The 12755-nt window shown below is 34.4% G+C and overlaps 1 protein-coding gene across 1 annotated transcript in view; it reads right to left on the bottom strand.

The window, feature by feature from the left end:
• Positions 1-11847, bottom strand: part of f (espin protein forked) — a 136873-nt gene extending 125026 nt beyond the window's left edge. The window contains exon 1 of the mRNA XM_076124678.1: positions 11072-11847. Within this exon, the coding sequence (XP_075980793.1) occupies positions 11072-11511 (440 nt within the window). The 5' untranslated portion in view covers positions 11512-11847. The remainder of the gene's footprint in view (positions 1-11071) is intronic.
• Positions 11848-12755: the final 908 nt, after the last annotated feature.

The following is a 12755-nucleotide window of genomic DNA, read 5'->3' as shown; positions in this document are numbered from 1 at the left end:
AAGGACAGATAGGTATAGTATTCAATAACGGCCAGATTCTTCATGAAAGCAACAGCTAAAGTAAACATGACATTCAAATTTGTCGAACAAATTTGTTTGTCATTTTTACTTTACCCCTATAATATACTATTACCCCCTTTGGCTGTCACTTTTGGTCACTGGCCGTGACTGTATAAGGTGGCAAAAAAATTCAATTTACCCTGAAAATTGTCACACTTCGGGTTAAAATGTAGAATCATGTAAAAGAAGAAAAAGAGCTTGACTGAAAATAACTTGCCCAGATATGCTGATGAGAGTCATGCATTCAAAGCTCTGTACTAATTTGTTTGGCTATAACTTCTTTATCAGTTCTAAAAAAACAATATGCCTAAAGAAAATATTCAGATTTATGGTATGGAACTGAAACAATAAATCTAAAAGGCTGTTAAATATTTACAACTCTATATCATACGACTATGATTAGACCGCGTAGTGGTCTGTGACTTAACTCACATAGCGGGGCTGTCAGGTAAATAGATCATCCGGTACATTAGCCGTGTAACACGTAAGCTGGTATTAACTACATGTTATTATATAGTATATAAGTATATTATAATGTCATATGTGTTGACTTACATACGTTATATGTAGTACTATTATTTACTAAAGGAGGTTCGCCACTTCGTCCGTGTAGTCTTTGCAATAAATTGTAGCCTATATGTTGCCTAGACTTAATAGCTATACAACAAAAGTCCAGTAATTCCGGAGATTAGCGCGTACAAACAGACAGACTTGTGTTCTATTACTGTTCCTAAATCCCCCTCATTTTGTACAGACACGCCATTTTTACTGTTTTATTATATGTATATAGATCAGGGGTTCCCAACCTTTTCTTAGTCCGGGACCACTTTTATATTATTCTTATTAGCTGGGACCACTATGTTAGTATATTAAAGAGAAAGTGTAATAATCATCCTGAAAATTTGAAATTTTAAAGACATTCGCAGACCACATTTTGACTTCCGCGGACCACAAAAAGTATCATATGCGTCAATCCAGGATATAAACTATCTTTATTACAAACTTAACCAAATCCGACTTACAAGTTTGGCACTATTAAGTAAGAAATATTCATACTAACGTCCAAACATAAAATAATATATTTCTCATTTTAATATAGATAGTGATCTCTACGCATCATACTTGTAATATGGAGATGAGCACAAAACTTTATAATAGTATTTTTATAAATAGTGTATCTTCATTAGTAAAAAAAATCAGACCCCGATATGCTTGGGAATAATAAGGCTAGGAAGGAAACGAATTTATAACAAAATTATATAACAAAATGTTCCGAAACAATACACTTTAATGAATAATTCATAAAATAAAATTACGTGAGTATGACACAACTAAATAGAAGGCATTTTTTTTCACAATTATTTTAACTTCTACAATGCGGACGTTAACATTCACTGAAAGCGTTGAAATACATCATTACTATTATTTTTAGAAAAGTTTTTTGTGATGACAGTTCTCTCGGTAATAAAAATGGAGTAAAAATATCCAGACCAAACACGAGTCTATTGTCTAAACCTAAGAATAAAGTGTAAATAAAAATGAAAAAATAAATCTGCCTTTAAGACTAAGGTTTGTGTCAGATCTGAATCCGCATATTCTATATATACGCATATTCCAAACGGATGAAAAGCACCTTAAAAGATATATTTTCTTAGACGAAACAAACAATGTGCCCTAAGAACTTGTAAGAAGACTAACAATAAGAAGTGAATATAATAACATTTTAACTGTTCTGGAAATCGTAAATTTTGCTAAATATTGTTAAAATTATATCAGTAGAAGACTGTTTATCTGTTTTGCTTGTCGATCATGTGCGACTCTCTAGAGCCGTATTGAAAGAGATGAAATTTTGCTGGACCATAGAACATGTTTATATCTGTGGTTAAGACCTGACAGGCAAGCTTTTTTTAACAAATAATATCTATGCAAGAAGATCTGCGCACAAAAGCTAGGTTTAAAATAATACAACATTTGCGTGATATTCCTTAAATTATTATAATAATATTCCCTCGTATCAGTGACTATTGTTTAAAGTTAATAGACTATGAGTTCACGCGGCGTTGTCTGGAAACAGTTATATAATATTACTATAACATCTTGCCTACTTTCTTTGTTAAAATGCTCGTTATTTTATACTTAGTGCTGCTCTGAAGCGCGGGAAAACATGGCGGCCAAATGTATTATATCTTTAAATAGAATTTAATTTATTAAGTATTTTGAGCTATCGTGGTAATTCTCACTCAAAACTGTTGCTTAAATGACTCTTAAAAACGTTATTTTTGTTAAGCTTATATTTTAATCTAGACGCCGATTTCAACTCTTCACAGTTATTTGTTAAAATAAATAATATATCGCTTTTTCCCACAGGAATAAACAGATACCAAAGAACGTCACTTGGTAGGATCCTTACACACTTCCCACGCCTCATTGAGATGTTACCACTACTTACTCATAAATATAACTTGAAAAACCCTCCTTTGCGTTTCGCAAATAACTTATTTTGCTAGACTATAATATATCTCGTTCTTTAGGTAGGAGTAATCATTTGCGTAGCCTACATACAACATAATTCTAGAAAATACAGATTAGCTGCGTAAATTTTAAGCCGTTAACTCAAAACCAAAGGTACCTATAGTCAGCAGTGATAAGAAATGGGCTGAACAAAAATTCAAAAACTCAAAACCTGTTACTCTCTTTATGAGCTGTAGGTAAACCGATAGAAACTCAAAAACTCAAAATCTGCTGCGCTCTTTATGAGCTGTAAACGCAAGAACCGACACATTATTACAATGCGATTTCACTCCACACACTCAATAATCGCATTACATTTTTCATAAATAAAGCTAATCCCTGAATCCCCAGCCATATTTTAGCAAATCCCGTTATTGAGTATTAAGAGTAAACAAATTATAGAATTACGCAGCAGTGGACGAGTCAACCCCGTAAGCTTAATACAGTTATACAAACGGGAAATGTGTGCTATATACATATCTCTGACTTCGCTCTGGTTTTACACTATTTAGATTTAATTTATGTTTAGATGTCATAACTAGAACGCGAAACTGCGCCTGTGTTCTAGGCGGTCGTGCATACGACTGCTAATCACGAAGTCTCGGGATCGATTCCCGCATTTCCCGGGGCAAAAATTCACGGACTGCGGTTATCTAGGGAATGAGATAGAAAATGAATTCAGAAGAAGAGACGTGATAGGAAAATTTGTTCCGTGTGGTAATCGAATCGTAAAATAGCGACCTCACTTAAATTGTATAATTCTAACCTCGATATAGTTACAATCCCATAAATAATACCCAAAGGTCAAAAAGACATCTTCATTAAATTTTGATATCACTTTTGGACATCTCATCATTTAACACGTAATTAAAATTCATACCTACATAATACATTTTATCGTAATTTACTTTATATGGATTAATTTATAAACTTACATCATATTATCATAGTATAGTATTTAACAACGATTAAATTATAACAAAGAATTTTAAAAATACTGTTTAGTTTCGCATGACAACGCCACCTGTTATTAGTAACAGAAACGACACATCATAATTGTACCACTACTAGTACATCTACTCGCCAACAGATGTCGCTAGTTACAGAAAATTGCAGTCAGTGCTATTAAAATTAAATAAGATTACTCAAAACATGGAAAGTGGTTGAATAATAAAAATAAATGAGATAGATTATAGTTCGTAGTCGCTTTTCCATGACCACAGTGGGGAGTATGATTGAAAATCAAGTGAAAAGTGTTTTTGTTTCGCTCTAACGGGTTCGCAAATGAGCACTTTCTTCAAGCAACTGCCCTTGACATGGGCCATTACCCTTGAGATATTAACCATAAGCTTGTCTACATAACTGTGAATAGTTTTTATTACTCAGTTAATTGTTTAACATTTGTTAAAACAGCGATTGACATAGTTTTATGTGTGTACATTACTTTGTATAAACACTATTAATTCTTTTGGTAGGTAATAAGAAAATTTACTAAAAAGTGGTCTATTCATCGTGTTTACGTGATTGTAATAGAAACTATATATATTTAGCATTGGTATTAGAAAATTAACTAAAAAGTGGTACATTTAACGTGTTTACGTGACGTTGCAGTTATTAATTCCATCGATTTGTAAAGCTAACTGCGCCACGGTCAAGTCCTAGATGGGCAATCATGTGCAAAAGTGACACCCGTTTCCGAAAGTGCAAATATTTTGATCATTGGAATTAGAGATTTGATGAAATGGAACGACAGCTAAAGTTTAAGAAGTTTAAGAAAAGTTACATAAATAATAAATAAAGGGTCAGTAAGATTTAAGGATAAATGTATGAAACAAATGTCAAATACCGGATAAATTAACCGATACTTATTTAGAAGTGGTTAATCGGTGGTTAACCCCCGGTTTCTGAGGTACATTTAGCGTTAGTTTATCTGTTCAATAGTGTCAAAACTTATATAAAAAAAACGCTATCGAATAGATAAACTACCGCATAAGAGAAGTACTCTAATATGCAGATTTGTAACCTAGTTTCGTATTACAGAAAATCCAATCTTCATATTAAAATTGCATTTTCCTAACAATGAAATACCGAATGCAAAAAACAAAGACGGTTGTTTTATGTCCATTGGTCAATGAACATGTAAAATTGTGTGCCAACTACCATTTCTTTGAAATAACAATACATCACTGCTTTCCACATTGGGCTTCATAACCAATAATATATCATGTATTAGCAATTGTATGCAGTAATCAAGTTAATGAGGTAATTAGGTACAATCATTAACGTAAGAAATACAACCTTTTTGACCCCGATGCAATTGGATTAGTTTGTGTATGTATCTGTGTCTTTCTATGTAAAATCAGGACATCAATTATACCAATTATGATTTTATATGATGTGAATGAATCTGGTGTAGATGATTATTAGGTACTTACTTCCAAGTAAATTATATAGTATTACACCTGCATTACCCGTAAATGCAGGCTTATATAGCTTTTAAATATTATTGTGTTCGATATTAAACTTTGTAGTATGATAATCATAAACAATTATTTATATGATTCTAAATACATCACCCAAATATCGTTGTTTACAAACTATACTCGTGCGGATTCGAATCGCAACCGCATCTAGGAACTCGTAATCGACATTAATGTACATTAGATCTCAGAGGCACATAAACATTTTCAGACAATAAATCATTGACAAGCAGAGCGCATAAACCGGCCAACATAAATAACGAACAACTGAGAAACAAATCAATCACAACTGTTAACATTGTATAATCGACTAAAATCGATTCGTTCCCAACACTAAAGTCGGACAACTTTTCTTTTTTAATTTTATACAGCTTACCTTTAATACGGTAGTTAATTCACTTTTATTGTAAAGTGTAACTTGTTTTGAAAACAATGAGCTACTATTTAGAATATTTACTGCTTACTATAAAACAGTCATACAACGCTGTCTATTTGCGATAATCTTAAAGGCAAAATTAACATTTATGTGGTTTTTTACCTACAGGCTAAATGCTGCAAGAGAACCGATTGATATGGTATGGACATGTTAAAACAAGACCAACCGACTACGTAGGCAACCAGGTCTTGGAGCTGTCCGTTCCCGGAAAAAGACCAAAAGGGAGACCAAAGAGTGGTCTTGGGTCTGGACATAAGTGTTGCGGCGTGATATGAAGGCATGTGAGGTTGAGGAAGACGACATCAAGGATAGGGCGAAGAGGAGGAAGAGTATAAGGAAGGCTGACCCCACCACCATATAGGACAAATAGCCAGGAAGAGAGACTCAGTGGTTCATAAGCAAGGTTCTACAGTGTAAGGCTTTTCGTAAATTGACTGTATTATGACGATGATTGCTGCTGGGTTCGGTAGTTAACTACAAATACCAGAGTAACTCTATATTCTTTTACAGCGAAACTGTAGCGATAAATGCATCGCACGAAGCAAAATCTAGAGCCGATGAATCTAAAACTGCCTTAAAAGGCATTATTCATTCAGTTACCTTTTAAGGAACGCAAATTTCTAAATTTTGTGCAGTCAAAAATTTACAAATTTTAAGTAGCAGTATAAATCTTTGTCCCCGTTTCTCATGAACAAGTTGTGGGAAGACCTGACTGGAAAACTACTATTCTTATACTAAGACCCTTGTTAAAGGGAAGGGGCTCAAGCTGTTGAACAAAAGTTCTTACTCCTTCCTTCGTACTATTATGGCACTGGATTTGTAATTCAATGTATTCCGAGTACACCGCACGTATATGGGTGAGGTAAACTGAGGTTTCCCCGGAACTAACGATGATAAAAAGATACAGTAACGCACTGCTTGCCACGGTAAAACTATGTTGGCGTTTATGATAGCATGGTAAAGTCTATACTTAGTATCACGATGTAAGTGACAGGTGAAACTGAAGAACTTATTCATAAAATTATAGGTGACTTCACATCATATTTTGCTTATTCAAAAGCAAATCTAGTTAGCGATAGCATTTAAGTCCATTTTCTCCTATGATTCCCGTGTTGGGTCCAACGCTACAAGCATTTTTAATTTCCGAAAATGTAGCTAGAAATCTTATCCTCCATTAAGACCGTATCTTAAAATAAAACATGTTTGCGAACTACGGATTTTTATTTTACTTTGTTTGCCTCTTTTGAGAAAATAACAACAAATTATTAGGGATGCTGGATACAGGATGTTAATTTATTCATCCAGGTCAAATAATAACATTGCACTCTTTCTCAGCTATTACACTACATAATATTATGTATATAGGTACATATTTACTTAATGAGATCTCGTGAACACGCAATAATACGGTGAATACACTCAGAGAAACATGCAAACACAATTATTGTAAATGTTGCTAGTGTTTATATGCATACACGTATAATCCACGCTTTAAATGGCAACACCATTAGAAACGTTTATGCTTTCTATAATTTTTATATAACAGATGTTGGTGTTTTGCTCTCTTTTTGTTAAAATAATTGTAGCTTTGCTACGTGAACTTTCTAAGGCAATTTTAGCTTTAGTATCAGAAGAAATAGGAGGTTATCATGGTTAAGGCACGTAATGAGAAGAGAAGAAAGCCATGTTACGAAACGAGTGATGCATATGAATGCCAGCTGGCATATAAGAAGAGGAAGACCGAAAAAGAGATGTATGAATTGTGTGAAAGATGGTAAACAAGAAAGGGAGAGACAGAGTTGACGGCTGATAGAGATGAGTGGAAGAAGAAAACGTATTTTGCCAACCCCGCCTACGAAAGTCTCGTAACAATAACTACATACCTTATTGGTAGTTTAATTTATGATGTTTATTTATTTACTTAAATAAATATGTATGTAATTAATTAATTGTATTTACGGTTGTACATGTACATACTTTCGTGACCTGAGTTATAATTGTAGGCTTCAGCGACAAATCGTTAAAATGTTATGTCCACCAATAAAAGAAACAATTTCACGCATATAATTCAGTTAATTCGTACATAAAAATGACAGTATTGCTGAGTTCCTTATTAGGTACATACCAAGATATATAATTATGAAACCAAGCATTTCTATTCATCATATAAGCTGTTGTCAATAATTTCCAAAAGTTACTTACATATATTTTTACTATTGTAAAATCAATGATCCTAGCCTTTCTTCCAACTATGTTGGAGTCGGCTTCCAGTCTGACCTAATGCAGCTGAAACCCAGTATTTTACATCGAGCTACTGCCTTTTGGACTTCCACATAATTTGACACTCTTTTACGCTGCTTCTACTCAACAATGTGATTCAAGTAAGTTTACATACATATAATCATGCCTTCTTTCCACAGGGCCAGGGGTAGGCAGAAACCAGAGTATGGCATTTGATACAATCCTTACAAACTTCCTTTGCTTCATTCACATCCATACAGTAGTATACCTTGTCATGCAATAATGTTCTGCCTTAAATACTGTTTACAAGTATTCCCGTATCCTATTATATATTAAACATGCAACGCGAGAGTTTAAAAGTTATGACTGTTTACAAGCAATTATCGTCCGCATAATAAAGTAAACAAGTATGTAAATACAGTTGTCGTGCCCTGCAATTATTCTCAGTTTCATAACGTAGGATATTAACCTTTTGCAAGAGAACGCGTCGTAGAGCCGAGACTCAGCAGAGCGTGAGTGTGTATTGTTGAACGTATAATGCCGATGTTTGTTTGCCGCGATCAATCTTACATCTTAATAGATTTGTGGTTTGATGGCTTTATTTTAAATGTACATGCGTAGTAATTATTATTTTATGCGTAGTGTTCATATAGAATAGAACAAATATCGATACGAAATATTAAATACCGATTTGAGCAAAGAAAACTACATTAGTGTTAGGAATAAGGACTTAAGAATGATTTTATGGTAAATGCAATATTGTTCAAAACATGATGATCTCTTAAAAAAGTCACTTAGTTGCGTATGGTCGTTACCAATATTATGTCTCCAAACAGAGATAGGCCTACCCAGATACAAATATTTTCGAAATCAAATTAACTTATCACTTATTTTATCTATTCGGTAGATTTTTTATTAGAAGCTGATAATCGAAAAAAGGATTTCATAAATGTTGAATAACATCATCTGACTCTTCGCAACCATATGTAAAGTTCGCCTAACCTTTTGCTTTTAACATTTACGTGAAAATGTATGTTAAGCTTTTCTATTACAACACACTTTACATAAATGTGTCGGAAATGTAGTAACATATAAGTAAATATGGGATAAGTTCACTTGCTAGCATAGTAAAATTTTATTTCTTAACCACATTTCACAGACTAACCCCCGGTTTCTGATTACATTTAGTGGTAGTTTATCCATTCAATTGCGTTTTTTTGTATGAAGTTTGACGCTATTGAATAGATAAACTACCGTTAAATGTACCTCTGAAACCGGGGGTAAGACTATTATAGAATAGGAAAAGCTATTGCATATAATGCAGCTATAGTTTTGTTAAGTTTGATAGTTGGCAGCGCATTTTTAAAACAAGGCTCTCGAAAGAAAGGTGATATGAATCGGAAAAAAAACTTTTTTAAATTCACTTTCTTTGATTTAAGAGCATTGAGGCATTGAACTCGAATTCCTCTGGCCAGCAATATGTACTGATCGGAACGAAGATAACTTTTCTTTTTTTTCTTTAAATTTTTTTTTTAATTCATGATCGCTTTAAACAACTTCAGTCTTTACGAACCGCATGCAATAAGATGCAACGAACATTGTACTAATAAATATTCATGATCAATGAGTGTTGCCAACTTCGCGAAGAATTTATGTTAATAATAGAGAAACAATAACTGACATCATCTGTAAATCAATCAGTTAAGTTTTCCGGCGTACATTTACATTTTCTAAGTGATAATTACAGGGGTATTCTCCATAACAGGAAAAGACAATTAGTCAGTTTGACATGGATTGATTTTAGACGTAATTAGTAAAGAATATAGCAACGTAATCAAACCTATAGAAACATGTTAGGTAAGTGTTTTTCTCTGATACTTATGAAGCCTTTCATAAGATTTTAATTAAGATTGTAAGCTGCATAAAGTCGATCATCAGATGCTGTAAGCGTATGTACCTAGCTGTCTTAGATGATCTTTCCACGATACATATATAAAAGAAGGATTACTGCAAGATGTAAGCTTTATTTAATAGGTTATTGCTATTAGTGCTTTATTGACAATACATCTTCTATTTGGGATAAACTTTAGCTGGCTTGAAAATTCCAGAGACTATTCCTACTACTGCTTTCTTCCAAACCAATTGCAATGTTTTTTTCTTATTTATCAATTTAGTAAATTTCCCATTTCAGTTACCAGATTACTGTAGGTTATGAACCGTTTTACACAAAAGCTTAAGGGTTTCTAAGTCTTATAATAAATCGTAACTACCTGAGAACTATCGATGCAATCAACTGCATACAAAGTAAAACAAAAAATTGACATCAGACAATCATGATGTCTGCTTGTTTCCCATAGATTGTGTACCATTCGTTACGATAACACGTAATTGTTTGTTTTTACAAGTTACCGTTGTCATTTAACATAGGTAATAACACAGAGCAAGTGTTCTAACATATTTGTAACGATGTTGAAAGACTGTAGGTAGATATTATTTGAGCCAATTTCTTTTTGGCTTAAGTACGCTTCATTTTGTACAGTTACCCTCTGCAATAGTTTTATTAATATGTATTTATTTACGTCTTTAGGTACCGTAAAACGGGGTGAATAGAATTCGCGGGGTGAATAGAAAAAAAATCAGGAAAGTTTTCAAGCCCAATGTTTGAGTACTCCTCGTTTAAGAATTTTGTTCAAATTTGAAATGATTACACGTCGATATTACTTCTCTGCGGTGTCATAATTGTTTAAATGTTTAAATTGATATTTATACCCAAAAAATTGCTTCAAAGTCAACCGTCCTCGAATGCCTTAATGGTCCATACATTTTTTTCAAAACTTTGGATTTAAAGTGGAATTTCTTTTCTAATGAGTTGTTTGGAGTGTTTATCTCTTTAGGTGTATATTTATCTATAAAGATACAATATTGTTAACTGAAAAAACGTTTTAAAACACAATTTTTCCATTCACCCCTTTGGTCGTTTCGATTCACCCCTATCGCTGGGTGAATAGAAATTGACCATTTTTTTAATGAAATATCGTAAAACTATGCATATTTTTGGACAAATATGGTTTTAACTCTTTCTTCATGGCGCCGGACATGATATAAAACAACCTGGCAATAAAAATAACAAGTTATTCGCTACAAATTTTTAGGACAAAGTTGAAAATTGTTTCTATTCACCCCGTTTTACGGTACTATATCAATTCAAATGTTAATTACTTGATTTCGATTATTTATTACTTGTATTACATTACTGATACTTCATGCTACGTTTGTTGTTTGATCCTCATCAGACATACTTCATCATCAATATTTGTTGTTTAAAATAAGTATCAATACTTACCCGAAGTTCCCAGGATAGCAAACAGGAAACCGATGACAGACGTGCATACTCGACGCTCTCTTTTCTCCAAAATGATGTCCGCCATTAAAGATCACTTCGGAGCAACATGGAGACGAGCACCTCCCGCTGTCGGAACATTCCGAGCTGCAGCAAGACCTTGACGTCTCCGTGCTACACCAGTGGTCCTCGCAAGGAAGGGAGTAGCGCCATTCCGGAGACGGCACGCGATAGTTGTACCGCCGGTCCCAGTGCATGCTACTCAGATCAGTACATCTCTCCACGTAAGCCCCCGCCAACTGCTCCATGTACTGCTTGTACAGCCTCTTCTGCCTCTGACTCTGCGAGACGTGGAGACGCAACACGTTCAGGAAACACATCTTTATGCCGCGCAGGATCCGGGTGAACACGCCCGCTCTTTCCACCAACCGATACGTCGGCATACGCCCGACTACCAGAAACGCACGGACGAAACCCCCGCGGAATCTCAGAGAAAACAGATTTTACTGTCGCTATTAGACCGCATTGCGAACGCGTCGTTAGCAAGGAATTCAAGCGTGATTTATTAATTTCCCGTTTGCTTTGGTAATCTTAACACCAGACTGTTTATTTTTGCCATCATTTGATAAACTTTTGTGACAAAAGTTAACAATGAAGTTGATGATCTGTCGTGTACATTTTCGTTACATTTTAAAGTTTCGCGCCAAATGTAACGGTCACATTTGAGTGACAGCGAGTGCGCGGGAGCGCGGCTGGTGTCTGATAGCGCACTGTGCGAGCGCCGCCTGCGCAACCGCGTAAGCGCCATAATCGCTTTACGTCAAATTAACTTGCATTTCCCCGAGGTGAAAAAACGGAACAGTTTGCGGAGAAAATGCGGCACAGCTGAAAATAATTGGGGTTATAAGCCGTAGCCGACGACAATCAACGACCAATCGTGCTTAGTTGGATTGTACGCGATGGTATTTTGCAATTGTTTTACGTAAAATAAATGAAGATTGTACATAAACAATGGTTTTAATCAATGGAGCCTTTATATTTTTATGATTAATGGAGAACAGGATATTGCCTTTGAGCATTGATATTATACAGTATCTATGTTAATGTTAAACAACATTTATATTTATGCATGTCGATAAGCTATCAGCGACGTATCTTCTACTAGCCTAAGTAAGTAGATATCGCCTTCCAGCCGGTATATGAAGCTTATTGCACCGCGGACGTTGTAGCATTAAAAATTAAAAATTGTACTCAGTAACAGACATGGTGTTTTTTAATTATTATGTATCGATATAATTTTATTAAGTATTTAAGTATATCTTCGCATCTTCAAAAAAGGTTATCTTTTTCCGTTATATCGCTTTTCCGCAAATGTGGAAATTTTAATTAAAGATGTATAGAGGTAATGTCTTTATCTTCTGTGTGATCGGACTCATCACATAAGAAAATGTATTCGGTAAAATTTGAACCCACGACATACGGTTCGGCGGTTAGAATGGCAAATTTTAGTCCCACAACCATCGTCCGGATTATACCAAACGTGTAGTCAAGTCTAAGAAAAGAAAGATAAGTGTACTAAATACCCGTACCTGACCAACCATGAACCATGTCATCGTTGAGACCCTCAGCTTGCGACAAGTAGTCTACAACTTGTGCTGTAATGCCACACAAACAAAAAGTAATACGA

Source organism: Anticarsia gemmatalis, chromosome 16 (assembly GCF_050436995.1).
Source record: "Anticarsia gemmatalis isolate Benzon Research Colony breed Stoneville strain chromosome 16, ilAntGemm2 primary, whole genome shotgun sequence".
NCBI lineage: Eukaryota > Metazoa > Arthropoda > Insecta > Lepidoptera > Erebidae > Anticarsia > Anticarsia gemmatalis.
This window is presented reverse-complemented; position numbering and strand designations above follow the sequence as displayed.